General features: G+C 40.6%; 1 protein-coding gene across 1 annotated transcript in view; it reads right to left on the bottom strand.

The window, feature by feature from the left end:
* Window positions 1–23,431, bottom strand: part of cox10 (cytochrome c oxidase assembly factor heme A:farnesyltransferase COX10) — a 34,327-nt gene that overhangs the window by 2,403 nt on the left and 8,493 nt on the right. The window contains exons 5-6 of the mRNA XM_085416890.1: window positions 5,173–5,243; window positions 1,164–1,396 (exon numbers count right to left, since the gene is read on the bottom strand). Coding sequence (XP_085273016.1) covers window positions 1,164–1,396; window positions 5,173–5,243 — 304 coding nt within the window. The remainder of the gene's footprint in view (window positions 1–1,163; window positions 1,397–5,172; window positions 5,244–23,431) is intronic.

Here is a 23,431-nt window from a genome sequence, read left to right on the forward strand (position 1 = left end):
ACAGGGGCCCTGGGCATTATGTAAATCGAGCTTTATGTGCTTTAAAATCAGGCCCGGTCTCACACTAAAATAAGTTAGCACAAGAGCACAGCCACATGATCAAATTACCTACTGCAACAAATAATTATTTTCATCAAGATTTATGTAGTTCATGTAATGTTATTAGTATTATGAAGGAAAACTAGCAAAAAGCTATATTTCAGAAGCTCAAATCTGTTGTTTTGGGGCATTCTGGTTTAAATGGATGTAAGTGAAGCTATAATTTTGTCACGACTAAAAAACTTAGAAGACGGCAGTCCGGGAAGCCATGTCTGTGTACTGTATATGCAGCCTTTTTTCCTACAGACTGGCTGAAGACACGAAACAGCACGCGCCTTTAGTTTGGAATAACATGCTGGGTTTGTATCGCATCACAGTTTGGCACGAGTGAAAAGTGAACAGTGACGTTATGACAGTAATACTGAGGCGCAGTATGGGTTTCATTGTGCAGTAAGCCTGCAATTAATCTTTTAATAATTCCTCAATTAATTATTTAGTTATATCAAATGTCCCATAATGGGGGGGGGGGGGGGGGGGGGGGGCGGCGGCATTATACTTGAGATGTTTTCAAATGACTTGTTCCATCCTGTTCAGCTGTCTAAAACCAGAACATATTTGATTTACAATGATATAGAGCAGAGATCTGCAGTAAATCGAAATCACATTTGAAGAGCTGTGTGTGCAGCAGATATTTGGCATCTGTGTTTGATAAATCTATTCAAGCTGCAGGTTTTCCTACAACTAACTTTAAAATGTCTACACTAGTATCAAAAATACAGATGCGACCTTTGACCTCGACTAAGTGACGGGATCAGAAGACTCGCTTATGCTGTTAGAGCATGTCGGACGACAAATCAATACGTGATGAAATATCTGCAGAGAGGAGTGGTCTCTACCAGGCTTGCAACGTGTCCCTTCATTCGGGGACATAACAGTGTAATTTTGAATATTACAACTATGTGAATCATATTTTCTGGGCTTCTTCTGGAGTCTCCAGATTTCACCCCAACTGAACACCTATGGGAAAGGTTGTAATAACAGCACCTTAAAAATGATAATATGGGTGTTATTTAAGAAGGGTAAATATGTAAGAAGCTCAGAACAGTACAATGCTACATTCATACCTGGCTCCAGACAACCTGTGGCCGCAGTCCAGCCCATCACAGGAGGTATCGCCCCCACAACGGCACCCACCCACGTGTTGGTGATGCTGAGTCTCTTGAGCGGTGTGTAGCAACAGGTGTAGAGAAAGATGTTGAGGGCGCCCAGGAAGCCTGTCAAGGGGTTTACTGCCAGCGTGAGCAGAGCGACTCCTGGCACTCCACAGGCCAGAGCAAAGGACACTGCGTGGAGGGGGCTGATATAAGGAAGGGAGACAAACAGAGAGGGAGTCAGCTATATCGACTATACAAAGCTCAGGTGAAAGCATGGGAACAGTGTGCTGATAATGTTTCCTAGGTCTTTCTAACAGACACCAGATAAGACAATAATAGCTTCAAATGTTCAGTACAGACACACGCAGACCCGTGGGGGCCAGCAGTCAGCAGCCGAGCATGGCTGAGTCTCAAAATGGGAGGCATGGAGGGCACTCATCTGATAAGAGTTTGTCAGGGATAAAAGTAGCGCCGCAAGATGAAGAGCATGTGCACGCACCAGAGATCAAAACTAGCTGAAGGAAACCACTGTGGCTCAGGCTTTTAGCTGGATGAAGGCTTCCTCCTCCTCTTCCTTCACCCCTCATCTTTAACTGAAAGCAGCGATGGCAACGTCTGGTTCAAATTCACCAGTAAATGCTTCATAAATTAAAGAGGGAGGAGATTAAAATCTTGACCAAACGCAGGCCTTTTTCTTCAGAAAGCAAACGGGGCTTTTATTTTGGTGGTGTGGCCATACAGGGGGATTGGAGCATTAATGTGATTAGTGGTGTTATGTCTTTTTTATGTGGGCTGAGATGGGGCCGTGCAGGCTGGCTTTGGGCAGCTGACAGCCTGGCTCTGGGCTGGCTCAGTGGGGGTCAGGGAAGGGAGTGCGTCACATGGCCTGAGGTGGGTTTAGTGTCCTTTGCTTACAGCTCGACACAGCCGCAGTCATAACGTCAGGCTCTTAATGTCAATACAGAAAGCCCAACAGGTTTCCTTTTGGTTAGACCACAATCAAGGTCATGGATCCAAATGTAAAACACCCATAAGGTTGAAGAAACAAGATGAATCTACTTAAAGCCCTGTAATCTGTGAAGCACTCAAACGGTCAGAGAGCGCAAAGTAAACTGTGGAAAGCAAACCTTCTCTATTCAAGCCTGACCAGAAATAAAGCGGCTTGAGGGACTGGTGTAAAACTGGAAACTGAATACAGATTTATGGAACCTTCTAAGACTCAACACCACTCACATATTACTAAAAACAGCCTACTGATCCACTGACATGAAATCTGCCACAAAAATCTCAAGAAAACATTCAAAACCTGTTTTTCTTACTCGTTTTGTTGAAATTTACACACAAAAACTGAATATTTAGTTGAAAAAGCACTGAGGGTGACTACGCTTCAGTTACCTTGCATTTTACTAGCATTTAAATAAATGTAATACTGTATACTGTTCTGTAAATATGATTAAATTACTCAAAGTTTAGTTCACGTTACTGAAATAGTTGTTTGATAAAATCTGTTGGTAAAACTGAGATGCATTGATGGCTTTATAAAAGCTAGTAAGTATTGTTTGACGTCCTGGTCACTTGCTTGTCCAACAACACTTAAAACTATTGAAAACATTTATAAAAGAAGTTTAAAAATACTTGACAAAAAACAGACTTCCCACCACCACTGTCATGTGTTAAAAAAACATAAATTACTGAACTTCAATAACTTAGTGAAACTTAAAAGAGTGTGTTTAATATATAAAGTCTTACACTCCCTTGCTCCACCACCACTAAAGCAGTTCATTAGGCATAAAGAAAGCTCAGACAGGACCACTCGAGCTTCAATCCGAGGAGACTTGTTTATACCCCACAGACGGACAGCATTTGGGCAGAACGTCCTCTCTGTTAAGGGAGGCCATCTGTGGAACAGTCTTCCTCAACCCATTAGAGAATGCTCTACACTCAATTTGTTTAAGGCAAAGGTTAAAAACTGGTTATGGACAAATCAAGTGTGTGATCATGTATGAGTTGTATAGTTTTAATGTTTTATTTGGGAACAGAATGGTGTGTATGTGTAAGTTTGGTGATGGAGTTTTTATTATGAATGAATGATGAATTTTTATGAATTATTATGTCTATTTTTTATGCTTAAGGACAACAGATGGAAATTAGCCCTTGGCTATAATCTGGTATCTTTGCATTCATGTAATTTTTTTTTACATTTATGTTCATTAACATGCACTGTCCTAAATAAATAAATAAATAAATAAGTAGTCTCAGATCCATTAAAACTTTGAAACTCTGAAATCCCACTCTGACTTAAGTATGTGCTGATTTCCACACTGTAACCAACTCTGGTTGTAACAGTTGCAATCTGAATTGCTCTCCTTAGAGATACTCAAAATGATCTACTGCCTCACCACATCTGGAAGCCTCAAATTTGACAAGACCACAACTAAGAGAGGGTGACTGTCATTCACATTTCCAAAAAGAAAAAAAAAAGGTGGGAAAGATGATATACTAGTATTGTCCTGATGTAACACAACAAACTACATCCAACACTGACATCACACTAGGCGGAGCAGGTTTTGCAGTAAGGACAAACAAAGCTGGGTAACACAATTTAACTCATACAAAGCGCTTTCCTAAAGGCAACACAGAGATGTGTAAAATGTGGCTTCCTGATGGCTTGTTTGACAGGACAGTCCGGCCTGCAATCTGCTCTCTGTCTCCACACGAGATTGTATGTGTGAATGAGGAGAAGGGAGACGTGCTAGAAACAATGAGCAAGAGATGCAGCTATTTTGTGAATCTCAGAGACAGACGTACACCTCCTCTTGTCAAATGAAGGCTAAAAGCCAGAGAAGAGAGGCTGTGTTTAGACAGAGGGAGAGCACTTCCAATAACCACCTCAGCAGCACCAGTACACTTTTAAACAGCATGTCAATGGAGAATTCCTTAAACTGGGATGAGATAGCTGTGGTGTGGGTGAAGAACCAGTCATGGTACTAACAGAATCTTTAGTTAAACAAAAACAAAAAAAGATCGTGTGGACATTCAGTCTATATTTAGAGAGCTGCACATCAACAGGTTGCTTTATTTCTTGGGGAGCTGTTCATCCTGTAAGAATGAACGGCAAATGAGGCAATTTCCTGGCAATGATAATGGTTGAAGAAGACCTGTAGTCTGTTTGGGTTTATGCATCAGTGAAAATCCATGTGTTTGCCTGCTGCTTAAAGGTGCTAGTCTTTCAAAAGGGGCAAGCAGAGACCAGCATATCCAGTCACTGAGTAAGATTTGTAGGAGCGTGGCAATCCACATAGTTCACTGAGCACCAAAACAGAGGTTATCTGATATCTAAAGAGCAGAGGTAGCACAGTGAGGGTGGTTAGGTAACCTACACCTCATCTCAACCTCATCACCCTCCTTTCCAACCTGCTGACAAGTTCAAATTACACCTGACAGGTGGAGAGCAGAGGCTCATCAGTGCTGGCATGCATTTCTCTTCCTGGCAGCTAAGGTCTCTCTACATAACAGCTATTGCTCTGGTTCAACACCACAATAACTCAAAAAGGAAAGCTGGAACTGAAAGGTGTAAATTAATATGTGCTACTGTTTTATTTAAGCAGTAATCATCATATCGCCTGCAAGTGCGCAGAGGCTCTGACATCACAAGCTGCTAGATCACGTTTCACCCCAGGAAAAGTATCCAGCTAAGGCACAAGGTAAGGATCAGGTCAGTGAGCAAGAAAACAGTAACACACTTTGTCTTTCACCCAGTGAGATGTACAAGAGTTAGTCAGGGTGGCTGAGCAGCTGTCACACAGTGTCGCTGCACTAAACTCAACCCAAACTCGTGGTGAAGCTGGTGCACTTCACTCCTCATGTGCATTCTCTGGCAATTTGTTTTACAGTCTTTCTAAAAGGATAAAACGTACCGATGGTAGTTCTATACCAAATCAATCATACAGTGTTTAATATGCAGGAAGGAAAATATTACCTGATCTGTCCTCTGACGAGCGGACGGTTCTTTGTTCTGTTCATGTTGGAGTCAAAGGGCACCTCGAAGTACTGTGGAGACAGAAGAACAAGTGGGTTAGTGCAGGAAAGTGACAGTCAAGTTCCAGATACAAGACACCAGACAAGAAGAAACAAGGAGGAGCTGTCCTGTGAGACATTATCTTCTGTACGGCATGCAGCGGAGAATATTTATCAGTCTATGAAATGAGAACTTTTGCAAAATGTTTAAGGTAAATTCTTGCACACTTTCTACACTGCAATTCAAAAGATGCAGTTTGTCAAATTAAAATGAGTTTTCAATATATTGTTGAGATGCAAAGGTTGGGCTGAGACCCAGACAAACATGTTTTTATTTGTTTTTTAATTCAAACATTATGCAGATGCAAAAAGGAGAAAAAAAAAGCCTAAACCCCATACTGGTTAAGCTTTCACAGAAATATACATAATATAGTGTGCCTCATAGAGCAAACATGGGAGACTTTCACTGTTACTGCCAATGTCAGCCTTTCTACTGCAGCATAGGAACAGAACCGATATGATGGGACCCGCTTTATGTACGGTCATAGCAACTCTCTGAATCGAAAGCTCACACTGCATTTTAAGAGTAAATGGACTGGAGGTGGAAGGTGGAGGCAGTGAGCTAGCTGTTGGGTGGGAGGTGGTAGTGGTGGGAGTGTTCTGGGATACAACTATGTGAAAAACTACTTATACTCCCGTTTTATGATCTGCTCTGGAGGAGTAAGCTTCAAAGTGCTCCCATGAGATTGGCAATGTGTGACTAAAACGCAAACATATGGGGTGCTTAAATGCAGGAACTGGCTAATCTGTGTGTGCGCGTATCTGTGTGCAAGTGAGAAAATGAACATACGTGTGTGTTTCTTGTCTGATAAAGCATCTGACTAACGAAAAAAGCAGATAAAGCATGTGAACTATGGAATATCGACATCCATCTCTCCTGATATATGTTTCACATAAAATATCTAATAAACAGATAATCCACTTTTCTCATCTTAAACCCCAGTTACCAAATTTACTGCAGTCATTAAAATCATATCATAAAAAACATTGGAGGAATGTGCCACCCTTGGTATCATATAGATTTTCTTTTCTAATATCATTAGGGAGTGGGCCACACCATCAATCTCTGATACAGAAGATCTCTCATAATAGACGACTGTAATTTGGAGTAAAAAACACTGATGGAAAGATCAAACATCTTTGTGGTCCCCTTACATCAGTTTGCACTATGTTTGGTGTTGGGAGGCACACTAAGCCATTCAGATGAGGGCTGCGAAATGCTACACACATGTCAAATAGTACAATATAATACAAGTACTTAATTTCGCCTGTTTGCACATGATACAGCTATTCTTTAGTCACAATTTTACATCCCATCTCAAGATAAAAGAACAAAACTGGAACTGAGGGTAAAGTTTAGCTCCTTATTTGGATGCAGTTACTGCTAAAATTGCAATGCAATAAAACTGTCCAATAAAAACGTTTAACAGTCAAGAACAAGTTTCTTACACTTGGATTAGGCCTAGTCTGAAACTCAAAAAAAGGGACTTGGACTATGCTTAATCCATGTCTGGGAAACTGAGCCTATAATTAATAATAATCCATCTTCATGCACTCAAAAGAAAACTTCTGTCTTCTGTTTTCCATCTTTGTTTCAGCTTTACTGGTCTGCTTGGTTTTGGACTGTACTAGGCTATGGCACAGCTGCGTATGCTGCTGTAGGACCCGAAGGCCCAGGCCAAGGTGTTAATTCTATTTCCTGGGTCAGGAAATGCGTCAGGTCAGGGGCCGCATGAGAGAGAAATGCACTTTGCGGCCAGGCTAGAACATAACAGGACTGAAGCTGGCCTCAGGCAGGCCCAGGGCCAAGCTCACTGCAACACTGCTCACATAAAAAGGACCCACTTAGTTTCCAATAACATCATCCCACTTGGTTTAAAAAAAAGAAAAAAAAAGCACAAATTCTGTGCACAACAGGACTGTCTTTTGTTCAGCCACAGGCGTAACAACACACCTGTACTGTACATATGAAGTGAAGTAAATTATCTCTCTCCCGTTGCTTGGATCATGCTGTCGTGCGCATTTGCAGAGACTGATACGTAAATGTCACGCGGCCGATCCTGTTCCGTGAGCCGTGTTGTCATTTCACAGTTTGTCCAGTCCTGCTCGTGTTCCTCCCTCTCTGCCTTTTAAGTCGAATTGCCTCATCTGGTTCGCATTAGCGGCCTTCACAACCCATGTCATTATTTCCGCCCAACATCGCCATGTGTTACAGTGGTGGCATTAAAATAACTGGGCCAGTTGTGTTTTGTGTGTGTGCGCGTGTGCTGCTACAGGTAGGTCCCGAGTTTGTAATGATTTGTAATTGTTGACAGGTCTTCAACTACACCGAGACCTTGATTGTGTAATTAACTGACTGTGGATGACGGTTATAGCATTTAGAAACCGTTTCAAACTCCACTTTAAGACCAGAGTAGGGTTTATATTTAAAAATAAAAATGTGTTTAGTGGCGAGATATATAAAAATACCCTGCTTTGAATAAAAATGTATGCCCCCCAGATTAAAAAAAAAAAAAAAAAAGTGAAAAGAAGAGTGTTGATTGTTGTGACAAGGTTTGGAAAGGACTTTGATAGCCTCTTTTTATTTTTGGTATGAGCAATATGCTAATGCATAAAGTACATTTTGAGCTGTGATGCATGTGGACAAAGCCTCAGAAGAAGATATAAACAGATCTTTGAGTTTTTGGGGGATTTTTTTGTTTGTTTTTAACCTCATGCAGCTCTGCTCACATCACTCACTGATACACTATGACGTCTAATTGAAACGGATGGTTTCTGTTTATTTTAAGAGCGCCACTGTTCACTCATCATTCATTTCCTGACAATGCTGAACAGTGTAGGAAAATAGGCCATTTATAATAATCTGCGTAGCTGCAACAAACAAACTGCATCTTTAGCTCCAGCTAAAGAAATGACTAAACTGACAACATTTCCAACCCTATGGATCAGCTTAGGGATATACAATAAAAGACTGGTGTAGGACCGGAAGCTATGGACATGAGTGCTGCTTTCAATTATGAACGCACACGCACACACAAAACCCCTAACTGTAGGGACAATTATCTGCCAGACGATGAGGATGGAGAGCAGGAGAGACCAAAGAGAAAAAAGGCAAAGGAGAGGGGGTGTTCAGCTGCCAGATCCTTTGAGCTATCAAAGACAGAACGTGATCCACCGCCAACCACCAGGGCTCAATTGATAACAGGCTTGGGGGAGGCATTTCCTATTCTTGTGCAGAAGTGTATCTGTTTGATGACTGTAATTTAAACACTCAGGCAGCATAATTTAAGGCCATATTTTAACAAAATGTGCAAAAAAAAATCCTTTCATGAAGTTGGCCTGTAAAACAATTAAGAAGAATGAACAACAGAGGACAAATTTAGATGTTAACTGACCGCTTACACATCTCTGATCTGAAAGCAAAAACAACAATAGGAAGTGCAGCGATGGTTAAGAGAGGAGTGCTACAGTAAGTACACTCTGTTTACTCAGGAGGCAAAAGTGTGCCTAAACACAGACACAGGGCGAAAAGACACAACTAAGCAGCTGTATGACTTTGGCTCACAGAAACATCAGCTGGCCATCAACAGCGTCTCCCTCTCTTGTTCTGGCGAAAAAAACCCAGGTGCACGGGTAAGCCCAACAATCGCAAGTCATCACTTGTCAAGACTGTCACCTGTTTGCGCACTGCAGTTGAATAGCAGAGTCAAACATCCACAGGGGTGGGTGGTGCTCCGCTGCATGCGAGCCAAGTCTACTTTTAAAAAAAAAAGAGAAAAGCATCAGAGCTTTTAAAAGCCCTTTCAGCACCAACTGTGAACTGTCTCTGATCAGCCACTTGACAAACAAGCAGCCAAAGATTTACATAGATTAAGCTTTCCTCAGAAGTCAATTCAATGTTTCTGGCAGACGTTCGTGATGTTTGGAAGTCAAATGAAAGAAAAGAAAAAAAGCAGACAGGGCATGCGACCTGACTAGTCACAACACTAAACAATGGTATGGAAGATCAAGGTTATTTCAAGGGGTTTCCACTTCTAGCGAATGAGCTGTGCTGTCACAAAAAATGCAACTGAGAGGCAAATAAAGTGGCTTGGAACTATTTGAGTAATGCTCTAATTTTACACTGCTTCCCTGAAAAACCTGTTATACACTGCCAAAGTACTTATTAGTACTGCAAAGATGAGCCTTTTGTGAATGTCTGTGAGGACAGCAAAGCCTCGATACAGATGGGTTGTTGGTGGTTTATAAGTGGTTGGAAAAAAAAGGTAAATGAAATGATTCCTCTATATAGCACTTTTCTACTCTACTTGAGCACTCCAAGTGCTTTATACAACATGCCATTCACCATTCACACAAGCACTTCTATCTAAGCGCTTTCTTTCCAACATTCACACACATTCATACTTGGAGTTCAGTGTCTTGCCCAAGGATACTTTATGCATGCAGACTGCATCAGCCAAAGATCAAACCACCAACCTTCCGATTAGTAGATAACCTGCTCTACTTCCTGAGCCACAGCCCGAGGTGGCAAAGGAGACACACCACAAGAGACAACTGTCCTAATATGAATTCAGCTACACATGTTCAGCTAGAGAAAAGATTTGTTTCCAGAAAATGTAGATGCAGGATTTTCTTTAATGCTAAAAAAAAAAAAAAAAAAAAAAAAAAAAAACTGCTTGAGAAGCGCAGCACTTTTAATATTTGCGTCACCTTAGGGCATCTCCCTTACTCCATTTCTGTATATAGCAGTATTTAGATCACACTATCTGCAGTGAAAGGGAAAGATAAAAATGTCTTCCGGAGTCTGGAATGCTGCATATGAACAGCTGGCAGATGTGTCTGAGGCTCTTCATGTGATCAATGGCGCTAGACGAGCTTGTCTGATTAAAAACAAAAAGCTCTGATTGCTTTCCCTCGTTACACGTATGTGTTCAGAATTAGACTATTAGCTTTAGCCTTCTAACAGCATGCAACTACCTGAAATGAAACATCCCATAATTCTTAGCTTTCTGAAATCCAGCCGCACTCAGTGCTGCTGTATAGCGTAGTCTCTTCCCACGCACCACTTTAAAGACTGCAGTACTCTGTCTGGCCAAAGCGTGGATCACGTCTCCCTTTCAGCTGTGTGCTGAACCCACACCTCTTCCAGCTCTCTTTATAGTGGTCTGTGTGGAGCTGTTGGCAGCGGTTCAGCTGGCACAGCATCCCTCTTGATTAATGGGCCGAGTGTGGGACAGTGAAGCGCTAAACTGTCCCCATGTTAATCAGCCAATTAATGCCGGGCAGAGCTGCATTACCTCTGCCCTGCCGATAATCAGTCCCGTTGCCTGTGAAGATATGGGCAGGATCTGGGAAATCTTACTGCAGGGCAGAGGCATGCTGTACTCAGTGCCTGGAGCATGAAGAAGGATGGAGTGCTGCAACTTTAACAAAAAGAAAGAAAGAAAGGAAATGCAGGGGATTTTTCATACATGTTTTTCTTCTAATTCATTTGATCAAAGGAGGGTTTGACAGCTGCTGCTTTGCCTCCAGAAGGAAAGTTTTTGCTGCACAACTAAAGATGAATGAGTTATCCATTTCTGTTGTGCGCAGGAGACCGGTTTAAGCTGCTAGGACCCAGCATTGTGGGAATATGGGTTTAGAAGTGATGCCATAGTTCATCTTACTTTCCCTGCGTGTCATAAACTATCAATATTTTCATCTTTTACACTGTATTATGACTAGGCCACAGTGCCTCCTAGTGTGAAGGAGGGCTCAGATTACAAGACTGACTCTTGCGGGGAGACGTTGAAGAGGAGAAAACCTTTGGGATTAAAGCATCCACTCTCACAAACAGATTTCAGAAAGAGTGCATAGCACCCAAGATCAGTAAACTTGCGATTTTAGTGATACGTTCAGATCATTAAAATATTATACAATGTAAAATCCTTAAACTTGGACTTACGGCTCTATCCTTTGATGAATTTCCCAGTAGTTTTCCAAGTAGAAAAGTAGGAAGGGGTCGGTATAATTTCTCACAGAACTAGATATTGACCACGCTGGGTGAGATCCTTACTTTCACTCTACAGTACACACACCTATGCAAACAAGGGGAATGCCTTTGGAAAGCTGGCCAGCCATATCGCTAGTCTCAGCTTGATAAGTTAACATTCTTACTAATGAGGGTATTTCAGTCCAGTTTCTGATTACCATTAACTTTGGGCACACTTGACTGCTTTCTATTCAGTCTCACAAAGTGTGGGAAAATAAAATAGTGAAAGCTGAATTCATAGAACTGGGCTGTGTGTGTGTGTGTGTGTGTGTGTGTGTGTGTGTGTGTGTGTGTGTGTGTGTGTGTGTGTGTGTGTGTGTGTGTGTGGGGGGGGGGGGTCGTCTTGTTTAAAAAGAAATAAACAGTCCTTTCCGCCATCAGTGTGCATTTGGAAGTAACTGTGAGGGTGTGACTGACATGACATGCAGTTTGAAAGCCTCTCAACAGTTCGGGTGCAGTTGAAAAAGAGACATGTGCATGACCATGTGTATGTTTGAGAGAATGTGAGTGTTTAGATTTTTCGTCCGCAGCTGTGTCTGACCACAGGAAGACTGGAATGAGTGTGAATGGGTGTTCGTGTGTGTGTGTGTGCGTGCCTGCTTCAATATGGCTCAGATACGGCTCGATCTGGAAGAAATACATGCTAGGAAAATAGAATAGGGAATGGACACATATGAAAGCCCTCGCTCTTCTCTAAAACATGACAGAAGCCATCACCGCCTCTGATAGATTTGTATTTGTGGCAGTGACCTGTGGTAAAATCCATTCTTCATCTCTAGACAGGCTCATTCAACAAGCCTTTCAAATCAAAATGAGGACGAGAAGAAGACAAGGCTGGGTATAGACCTTTATTTACAGCCGTACTTCCCTATTTACCCATAGCACTGTGGGTGGAAGATGATAAGGGTTTTAAAGAAAAACTTAAAACTGGTCACATTTGTGAAGAAAAGGCAGGATGTATATATATATTTTTAGTCTTTTATACATTTCTTTTTATCTTTGTTGGAATAGAACTTTGGAAAGAGGACAAGAAAGGTGAGAGGAAGAGCAGGGGAAAGACAGGGCCGGGCTGGAACCCAGGTCTCTACATTCACCTTACAGCGTATAGGTTGACAGCTATACCTAGTTAGCCATACCAGCGTCAATATGTTTAGCATAACTCAACTGCTACATACGTGCTTATAAACCACAAAAAGTTGTGGTTGTCAGTCTTAGATAACATCTGGCAGCCCCCCCTTTTCAGTTTGACATTTCTAAAGCGACAGGAAACACAATAGGAAAAAGCTGAACTATGTGTATTTGGAGGCAGAACATATGCAGATACACGCAATGCAAGGGATCTGACAGTAAACAGTGGCAAGAAGCAGCGGGACTAAATTATTTATCCGTGAGTGACAATCTTGTTTGCTGGAGCAAATAGGAGGAGAGCGTGTAAACAGGGTAACAAAGTTCCTGTCAGAGTCTGTCCTCCTCCACTGCCAGAGCTTTACCCCCGAGACCCATCCCTTCTCACTGTGTCTCTCTATCTGTGCCTCCTCATCTCCCTCACTATCCTCTCAAGTGGAAAAGCAACCAGTTAGCATCTTGATGGGTTAGAAGTGAGCTGTCAACTATCTGTCCTGTGAAAGCAACAAATATTCTTCCTGTCAGGATGTGGCACAACACAACTTGTAGAGTCTATGAGCCCTAGCACAGGTTCTCAAGGAGAAGTTAAAATCATGACTGCAAAAATGTGTCTAATTGTCTAACTGTCATCGAATTATCAGCAAATGTCAATTTACAGGCTTTAATTTTTACTAGGAAAGGGGGTTTAACATGTCAACTGGTACACAATATAAAGAAACCCTAGAATGAATGCTGCATAAACACTTGGCTGCAACAACTACAAAGCTGGTTAACCAAACAGACAGTATATCTGCTCATCAGCATTCAATTTTAGTATTTTAAACTAATTTAAATGCTGTTTTTTTCCCAAAAAATCTGTCAGTATGTCCACGTGAGACAACCAGTCACTAATTAGGTGTCATACAGTAAAAGGCCAGATATGAAACTACTGTGCCTGACTCAACAATTGATTTGAATTTGAAAAAAAAAAAACACAATAGCATTAAAGAGCACAGAGTATGGATAATAAATTAAGCTGTGTTCAACATAAACACCTTTTTTTCCAACTCTGCTCCAAGCTATCTCAATGACCATATAGTTCATCTACAGACTAACTTAGTTAAGCTACTTGTTAAATTAGTTCTGCGATCATTGTGTGAAACAACTGAGGCATGAATGGGATCAGCTAAAACACTTGCTAATCTTCTCATTTAAACCATGGGTGGTATATTGAAGTATTTTAGTGATACTTTAATGTAAAAACACTGTCTCTCAAAATTACTTGCTATTCAAGGTTAACTTACTTCAAAGGTGAACTGATAAATGGAAACTCCATCACTATCTGAGGGCCAGCAGATGGCCAATCAATTTGCCAAGTATTCCTTTTTTACTAGCCCTGGGCCACTAAACCAATGGTTAAGTTAAAAACTGTAAGTCAATACCTATCATTAAAACCATAATGTTGAATAATAGTATTAATAAAATCCCAATGACACATTTAAAAAAGTGCCATTATGATTGTATGCTGGTGAAAATCAGACCCATATTTCCCCTACTCACCCTGTCTCATGGTAAGCAATTATTACCCCTATTACCGGGTATCATTAGTACCAATTCCAGCCTATAGATGTTAAATGTTTAATTCACTGGATCTGATACATTTTGCATGTAATGCACACACACATATAGGGTATAACCACCTAAGGGTACTTTTTTAGATGTCTATCATTCTGAAACTCATTACAGTTGAGTGGGTGTAAAATGAATGGGAACACAGCAGCTGCTACGTCCTTCTGCTTGAATGAGTCGCTACAAGGTTATATTAATGGTGCAGCCTTTACAGTTAAAAGCCCTTTTTTATGCATTCACATCTTTTGCTTTGGAAGCATGTAGGCACGCATAATCAGACACAGATAGACTCTTTGCTGAATTAAATCTGAACAATCAAGTGAGCTCTCTTATAACACAAACCGCCATGAGCATTAATTTAGGGGAACGTCTATGACAACAAAGCCTTAATTACAGAAGCCCCTTCAAAGCAGAGTTATGTTATGGGGGCTACATTGAGCGATTACACCAGTTTTGTTTGTGGGATGAAAAAGTGATGCTTACGGGCGAGACTAGAAAGAGAGAAAATGGTTATTGCGATGTACAGCAACACGCAATCAAGTGATATTATAGTGTAGAGATGATAAAAAAGCAAGTTTGATTTCACCATCCCTTTGTGATTCCCAGGTGAGGGGAAAACAAAAAGTGTTACCTCATATAAGGTGTTGAAAGAAATGAATGGAGACGTCAAAGCCTGAGCAAATATGTACGTATACACCCAGGGACGCACACTTTGAACTGTATTGTAAGCAGTAATCAGCAGTTACTACATGACAGAGTCTGCTAGGCTGCCGTGTCATCAAATGCCCAAAGATCCTTTTAACTATCACACACCCAACACAGAATAATAGCTTCCTCGGGTGAGAGGAATGACGGGTGGAGGATAAAGAGGTGAACTGACGCGTCTCTAAAATGTCATATCCGAGCACAAGCATGACAGACTTACTAAGTCTTGTGTCTGCCCTTGCAGTGCTACCACCCACATAAATCGTAGCATTTGCTGCGTGGCACTAGATACATGCCCAAAAAAAGCCACTTCAACTGCTTGTTAATGCAAACATCTAACCAACTTAATGTATTTAGTCATGTAGACATAGTTTAGACAACCGTATGAAGGTCAAACGGAGCATTTTGTCCCTCGCAAACACGCTCAAGGTGTGCAGACCATTGTCAGTAAAAACGTGAAAATGCATTGTGGATGCCAGAGCTCAGAGGAGATTGGCCAAACTGTTTCAAGCTGATAGGAAGGCAACAGACACTCAAACAACCACTTGTTTCCTTGGAGCAGATCGGCTACAGCAGCAGAAGACCACAGCAGGCACCACCCCTGCCAGCGAAGAACAGGAAATTGAGGCCACGATTTGCACGGCTTACCAGAACTGAAAAATAGGAAAGCACTGCCTGGTCTGATGACTTCTGCGGTGACATTCAGACGTCAGGGTGAGAATTTGATGTAAACAACATGAAAGCATGGACCCATCTAGCTTTTATCAATGGTTCAGGCTGGTGTTGGAGGTTTAATGGCATGTGGGATATTTTCCTTAAACGCTTTAAGCTCCTTAGTACCAGCTGAGTAGCATTTAAACACCATAGTATTGTTACTGATCGCGTCCATCCCTTTACGATCACAGCATACGTACTGGAATAACAGTCTCCAGCAGGATAATGCACCAAGCTCAAATCATGTCAAACTGGTTTCTTGAACATGACGAGTTCACTGTACTCAAATGACCCCCAGAGCCACCAGATCTCAATCGAACTTTGGGATGCAGTGGAACAGGAGATCTGTGCATCCAAAACATCTGTAGCAACTGCGGGATGCCATCATATCAATAGGAACACAATTCTCTGGAGAAAGTTTGCTGCACCTTGTTGGGTCTGTGCTAAAATTAAGACAGTTTCAAGGCAAAAGTAGCTCCATCCCAGCAGTAAGTAAGCAAGAAGTGGTAAGTGATTGTATAACATTGTCAATATCCATGGATTTAAAAGTATACACAAGCGCTAATGAAGTTTATGTACTCAAAGGCTTTCCTAATTATCAGATCTTTTTCTCTTTTGTTTCTTGCCCCATATTTTGTTAAGTTTTAGCATGGTAATAACTGTAATGACAAAGTAGACCTGGAGGATATTTCTGCTTTTAAATGAGACCATTATGAGCAAAACTAAAAGGGCAACCACGATCACATAAAACAACCTTTTTATATGCAAAATATCAGCTGTGGCATTTTTCAGCTGTTCAGTTTATCCTTTGTGATTACATAATGAAGTACTGAAGACTTTGGGTGAATATGGCCAGAATAACAGTCATTGTAGACCGGGCATGAGACCTTTTTAAATTTCAAATATGTGCAGGAGCTGAAAGCACACAAAACAATTATTCAAACTACAGAATAGTAATAAAAGACAGCTAGTCTATATCTGGGGTTCCTGATAATAATGCGACGTCTTCATAATGCTTAGCAGACAGAGTGCACTATGCAACAGCAAAGCAAAACGATCTCTGAGGACTTTTCTCCAATAGATGCAATAGTTTCTTTGCCGACAGTGAGAAGCAGAGCAACAGCTGTATAGGAAACGGTCCAACGTGGCTCAACTCAGGGTTTTGTAGACCCTGTCTGAGATGACTTGGCTATCTTTCGGTGTCAATCTGCATGGCACAGCTTCGTTTATCTTAAGATTAAATATAATAAATGTCTCTTTGTGAAAATGGCTGGAAATTGAACCCTCCGTGTGGCATTTAAAAAGGAAAAAAATTGCACTCTTCATCGCATTTAGAGAAAAATGCAAAAAAGCTGGAGAATGTAAGACAACACCATAAGCATAGGGGAAAATCTTGGTGCATGTTGGGAACCATTTTGTTTTCCAGCAACGATGCCCTTGCCCCAAAAGCTTCTCGGTTTGAATCAAATTAGCATGCAGTGTTGGCTCACGGGCACGCCATAAACAGGGCTGCTTTTGTTAATTATCCATGGATCTCAGCATTACAAAGAGTGTTCCTACTTGCCTTTGGCTAAGTTACGTTCAAATAGAGAGGGAAAACTTGCATTTAAAGGTGAAAAAATAGAACACACAAATACATAAATGTGATGTATTAAGAAAACAGATACTCTAAATATGCATTTCCCAAACTCCTTACTTTAATTAGCCTTCCAAAACAACAATTCTTTTTTTCTTAGCTGTAAAACCAGAAACAATCATGCACAAAGCAGTTTTTTAAAGAATTATTTCTCTGCCATATGTCTAAATAAGACCAAAAGCCTGTAACATATTAATATAAAGAGCATAAATATCAGTGAGCTTTGGAGTTGTCTTTATATCCACATGTTCAATTATCCCTCCAGCAACTAAACACAGTAAGGAAAAGAAAGAAGAACAAAAACCCAACTGAAAACAGCAGGTCATTCCATCAAATTTATTATTCACTTCTCTGTCACAGTTTTGAAAGTGCTGCAGTACATATCACCACACAGTATGTTCTCATCTGACTAACATTAGCCTCACAAAAGACGTTCCACATCATTGCAAAGCCATTGCTTTTTCTGTCATGATACTTTCACTTGGTTCATGCCAGAATGGGTAATTTTGAGCTCAGCTTAACAAAAAACACTTGGGCTGGGGATAGTTGTCTCCGAGTGACATTACATTCAATAAATAGGCATGCAACTCTCTGGCCTCCAACTTGCAAATGTTCAGCAATGCAGAGAGGGTCATTTCTAAAAATGAGGAGCCCGCCAGGACTGTCTTCAATCTATTTCAGTGTGGTGAAACAGAGGAATGGTCTCGTATAGCAGACATATGAGACCTCTACAAATCAGGTGTGGTTTTTGATTTTTATGAATGCACATGACACTATCTGTAGTAGCACCGACACAATAAACAGATCTCAAGGGCTTCTTTTAGTTTCTTCTTTTCAGATACCACAGATACTACGATCTGCAAAAAAAAAAAAAAAAAACCCTCTCTCAACTGCAAGCATTAATAGCAACTGAGAAATTAAACACAACAGATGGAGTGTTACAGTTGGTGTTAAAAATATTTACTCTCGTGTTAGGTCTGTCACTGCTAAATGAATCCAAAAGTATATGTGTGTGCGTGAGGAGTGGAAAAAGGCTCATTGGTGCCAGACGGTGTTGAGGTGTGTGTTTGCGTGTGGGTCTGTCTGTGTCGGCATCTTGCCATGTTGGTCATTGAAGCCCATAATCACAGTGTTTTGTTCAAAACTAAAGGATAATCAGGAAGGTGGAGAGGAGGTGCTCCACCTGCCCATCAGTTATCCCGTGGAGTGAAGTCAACTATTGTGGAGACGTGTGTTTAAACTAACAGGCTGTGGCACTGAAAGCTCTTCAGACGTGAGTGTTTGTGCATCACCCAAGTGTGATCTGGACAAAAGGCCAGATCACACTTGTTGTCGCGTCTGCTAAGAATCTTTTTCTTTCATAGGTTGTTCACAAGAAGAAGTGAAGAAGTGAAATACATTATATATCAGTGTATGTTTGTAAGTTTTACTCTGAAGTTTAACTGTGATGTAGAAACTCATGAGAATTAAACCCACTATGAAGTCATTTAACTAAAATTTGATCAATACTCTGGGCAGAGAAATTCTTGTGAAAATGGAAAAGTGCCCATAAAATGACATAAAATTAACTATTGACTTGTGAATTGTTTAAGGATGGATGAAAAATGCCTGACCAATGTGTAAACTCACCGGTCTGTCAACCAGATAAATGTAAAGTTTTGGTTTTTAATACTGAATTAAGTCGTATTTGATTCAAGCATGAAAACAAAACAAAACAGACAACTTGAAGAAACCTGATACCAACAAAGAGATTTCTTTAGCTGCCTTCAGTACTTCTTTAAATTCACTCTTGCACTGATCTCCTTTAATGAGGCAGCTTTCAACTGACTCAAAAATGTAGTTTTTTAGGGATTCACATCAATAGAAAAGCACCTAAGATTAACACCCCACAAGTGCTTCATTAGAGTAAGGCTGTTGCCTGCCAAAGCCCTTATAAATGAACCTTTCCTACAGTTCATTTACTTCATTAAGTTTGGTTTGCCTACTTACCAATTAATTCTCTCTACAGCAGATGAAAGATACACAAGAAGAACAGAAAATGTAACAGCCACATCATAAATAACTTACATTTTTAAAGCTTCAGGCTAAATGTAACTTTAAAATGAGAAACACGGAGTATATTAGGCTTTTGTAATAACACAGACAACTTCTTGGCCACACGCACACAACGCAGTCAAGTTAAGCTTTTGAATAAAGGTACTGTTGGATCTGCAACGCTGGCAAATTCTTCTAAAAGAAAGGAACAAACTCACAAACAAACCGTGGACATTAGACACTAGAATTTTATCAATCCTTGTATCTAAGCTTAACAAATACTTAGCCTGGCAGCAGTATATGCTGGTGCCTGATCTCGTTCATTATCTCTGGGGCATATAATAGATGGATTTAGCCTTCGTGACTTTATCAGAGGATAGCATCTGTTTCCCATCTGAGGCTACAAGAGATCCATTTGTACAGTTTGAAATGGACTGGCACCCCACAGTTGACAAAGACAAAAGGCTTTAAAGAAATTAACTATTAAACAGGGCTGTCTAGTTAAATATTCATTTTAATCCAGCGCTAACAGAGAGATACCCATCTAGTCCTTTTGGTCCCATCTTGCTAGGCAATTAAAAAGGAATTTTCATTCTTTCTCTCGGGCTGAATTAACAGCTTGGAGGGGACCGTCGAAAGGAAAAGCCAAAAAGTATGTATGTCAAAGATCAGCTTTCTCTTTTGTCTTAAATGCACTGGTGGAAAACAAGATCTTACGAATGGCAGCTGTGGTTTATCTGCGGGGGGTGTCTTTCCACTCTTGTTAAAATGCACACTTAGCAAAAGCCTCAATGCATTTGACCTCTACCTTAGTAAAAGCAGTCAACAAAATGTTACAAACTAAATCATTTGACAGACAATAAATGAACATTCAGCCCATACAATAAATACAATGAAGCTACAACTGCAGTAACTATTGTATAACTATTATCGTTGTTGTTTTTAGCAGATGACGATATAAACACAAAGTCACAATTCTGAACTGATGCAGAAAAGGATGACAACTCATCACAGGATGAGAGAGATTAAGGCTCCTCTTCACCTGTATTGCCAAAGCTATCAAGCAGATCTAATGACCGTCAGCTGAGTGTGTCACTGTTTCAGTCATACTGTCAACAGAGGAAAGATCCTTTGGTCTATCCACCCATCATAAAACCTGCTACATGGCACAGACAGGAGAGCAATGCTTTTTCTGTGTCGACACAGCAAAACTAATAAAGGTTATACCAAGTGGAGTCCACTGAACCACAGTTGCATGTTTACATATATGGATAAATGTTTAGGCCTCTTGTAATTAACAAAAATAAATGGACAGAAATCAGTTTAACAACCGAGGGTAACCCTGGGAAAAAACAGGTTCGGCTGCTTTCTATTTCCAATCCTCGAAACTGGAGGGATGGAACAACAATCCTTGCAATTTCACCCGACGTGCTACACTGTGTTTTAGGAGTATTCCACTTGCAGCTACACATTCTGTCTTCTTAAAAATAGGAGACTTTTGCCTTTCTTTTCTTCTTTTAAATACGTGTCACATCTTGCTGCACAGGGCAAATTAGGAAGACAGGAAGTCAGACACAGAAGCACAATAAAACAAAAAAAAAAAGAATCTGGTCAACTTTCAAAATAAAAGACCACCTGCAGACTATATGCTTTGCTTGAGCAATGCTCACTGTGTGATTTTGAGATATTTTTATATATTTAAGTATAGCCCATGACAAGAGTAGTCTGATAACATGTCTAGCAAATATCTTAAAATTACATTTAAAAAAATTCCCCAATCATTATACCCAGCAGGCAGTTGGACAATGTATCAGCTGAAATCCTGGTATTACAACCCTTCTGACACACAGACTTAGCATTCAGTTATGTTGGCTACAGCGATCCTTTCAAAGAAAATGCAAGAATGTACTGGGACATAAAGGACAAGAGGACAACTTTAGTTTGTTCTAAAGTTTAGAACTGCCCGATAGTTTTTATTTAGGGACTCAAATCTACTGATTTTACATAACTACAGTAATTTGTCTGACTGCTTTCTGAACACTACAATAGCTGGACTATGCACAGAAAAGAGCTACATGCTCTGCAAAATACTTCCAAGATGGATGTAATTATAGATTAGGAGCCAGCATTTTAAACTTACCCACTGAGTGAATACACTGTAATAAATGCATTTTTTTTATGCTGAGGTTATCTGAATTTAACTAAGTGCAATTTCAGGACTTTAACCAGGACCAGCTTGAAAATATTAAATCAGAGTAGTTCAAAAACTCAGATTACATTATGGATTACATTAGATATACCACAAAGCAAGACCTAATATGTATAAAGCAAGGGAAATTCCTGGTTTGATTCAGATCACATTACAGGTGACAGCATACCAATCTGACATCCAAAGCTTTTGATAAACATGATTAAAAAGATGACTGCCACTTCAAACAAAACACAGATGCTAGCTACAGAATAAGACTGCATGTAAGAACGCGTTTGAAATAGAGGGCTGCGTTGGAGTTCTTTCATTGTTAAAAGCATGTGCTTCTGCTTGTTACGGAGGGTTAAAATGACGACGCTTCATTGTGTAAACAGATCATTTAGAATCAATTCCTGTTATTCTGCTGATTAAAAGGTACATTTAGAAACGTGAAAAGGATCAGAATAAGCTCTCACCACTGTCATATTACCCATTTCTTTATATTTTGATAGTAAAACAGGAAATAGGTGCAGCCATTTCTTAAAACGTCTGAAAACTTGCGTGGAAATACATATAACAGTTTAAACTCTCATAATTTCTTTAAGCAGCCTTCAGGAACAGTTCTTTAGACTTCTTGAAGGACATTCAAAGCTCTTCTTTGGATGATGGCTGCCTTTAATTCCATAATGAGAGGTCTGGCATAGGTGGAGGCCAATCCACGACTGATGGTGTTTTTATATCCGGTTCAATTTTTACTGCACTGGCAGTGAGACTGCCATGCTGAAGCTGTTGTCAGGCAGACACTTTCCAGATGGTACTGCACAGCGGATCAAAATGATTGTACTTTTCTGCACTCAGAATTCCATCAATTTTGACAAAATTTCCAACACCACTGCATTGAAGCTGCAAACCATGACAGAGCCTCTACTATGTGTTACAGATGGCTACTGTGCCTCTACAGACCTCTTTTGTAGATGTAGATGACAATTTGAAACAAAAATCTCAAATTTGGAATAATCATTTCATAAGTTTCATCAGTTGCCACTGATTTTCAAGCCAGTTCTGGTGTAACGGATCAAACTGACGGGACAGATTCATCTCTCAGGTCCCCTGTCAGGATTTCTTCTTTCAAAGGCAGTTCATCTAGTGCCCTGGGAATCACCTTGTTTGTGCAAAAAAATACTATTTTATGCTGGTCAGACTGTGTTATCCTCTAAAATTGGTCAGGTACAAGGATGGACTAAAATGAGCAGCAAAGAAAATTTCTGGAAGAACTTCAGAAAGACAACAACGACAAATGCCAAGAAAGTCTGGCTCCTTGGAATGAAAATATAAAGAAATGACTCAAGTGGCTCAAAACCTTTAACCAGTATTGTATTTTAAAATTTTTAGGAAAAAGCAAACCAAACACACCGCTACACGGAAATGGAAATAGACTGGAATTTATATAGTTTTCTTTTAGCCTTTCTGACCAACTCAAAGTGATTTAGACCGTATTTAACCACATATTCATACACAGCTGTATTATATACACTGGTAACACATGATTCTCTGCACAGCCTGTGCGTGTGTTCAGTCATGCACCAATCTACTCTAAAAGGGCTGGCCAAGATGCATCGAGAAGGAAGCATGCTGCGAGGGTAAATAATGCATGCCTACACAGGACATGAGAGAAGGATGTAGCTTCAAGTGTGTGGAGTGCATGGGCAGGGGGCTTGTGGGGGCTCGCTTGTGCGTGCCAGCCTCAGACAGCTCACCACAGAGCAGACGCGCAGAAACGAAAACTCTGTGCCTTCTTAACAAAGACAGAAATGACACCAGTCAGCCGCAGAGAAAGCCAGCTTGAATTTTCATCAAAACAAACACACAAAGTGACGATGCTGCCAAAATAGCTGAGCAGTAATTATTTGACAGTAAAAGGCCATATCGGGTTATATTATTTACACTGCCGGGGACTTCAGACCACCCCTCGGTATTTTAGGCTCTAGCCTCAAACTCTCATCTGACCCAATTATCCAATTAGCTGAAGTAGTGGCCAGACTAGAAGCCGATGACAGCTGGAACACCTGCAGTTGCTGCTCTCGGTGTGGGGTCCAGGAGTTACGTGACCCCGGCAATAA

The sequence above is a fragment of the Rhamphochromis longiceps genome, linkage group LG8 (assembly GCF_057381845.1).
Source record: "Rhamphochromis longiceps isolate RC_006_pf linkage group LG8, R_longiceps_female_GT1.1, whole genome shotgun sequence".
Taxonomy (NCBI): Eukaryota; Metazoa; Chordata; class Actinopteri; order Cichliformes; family Cichlidae; genus Rhamphochromis; species Rhamphochromis longiceps.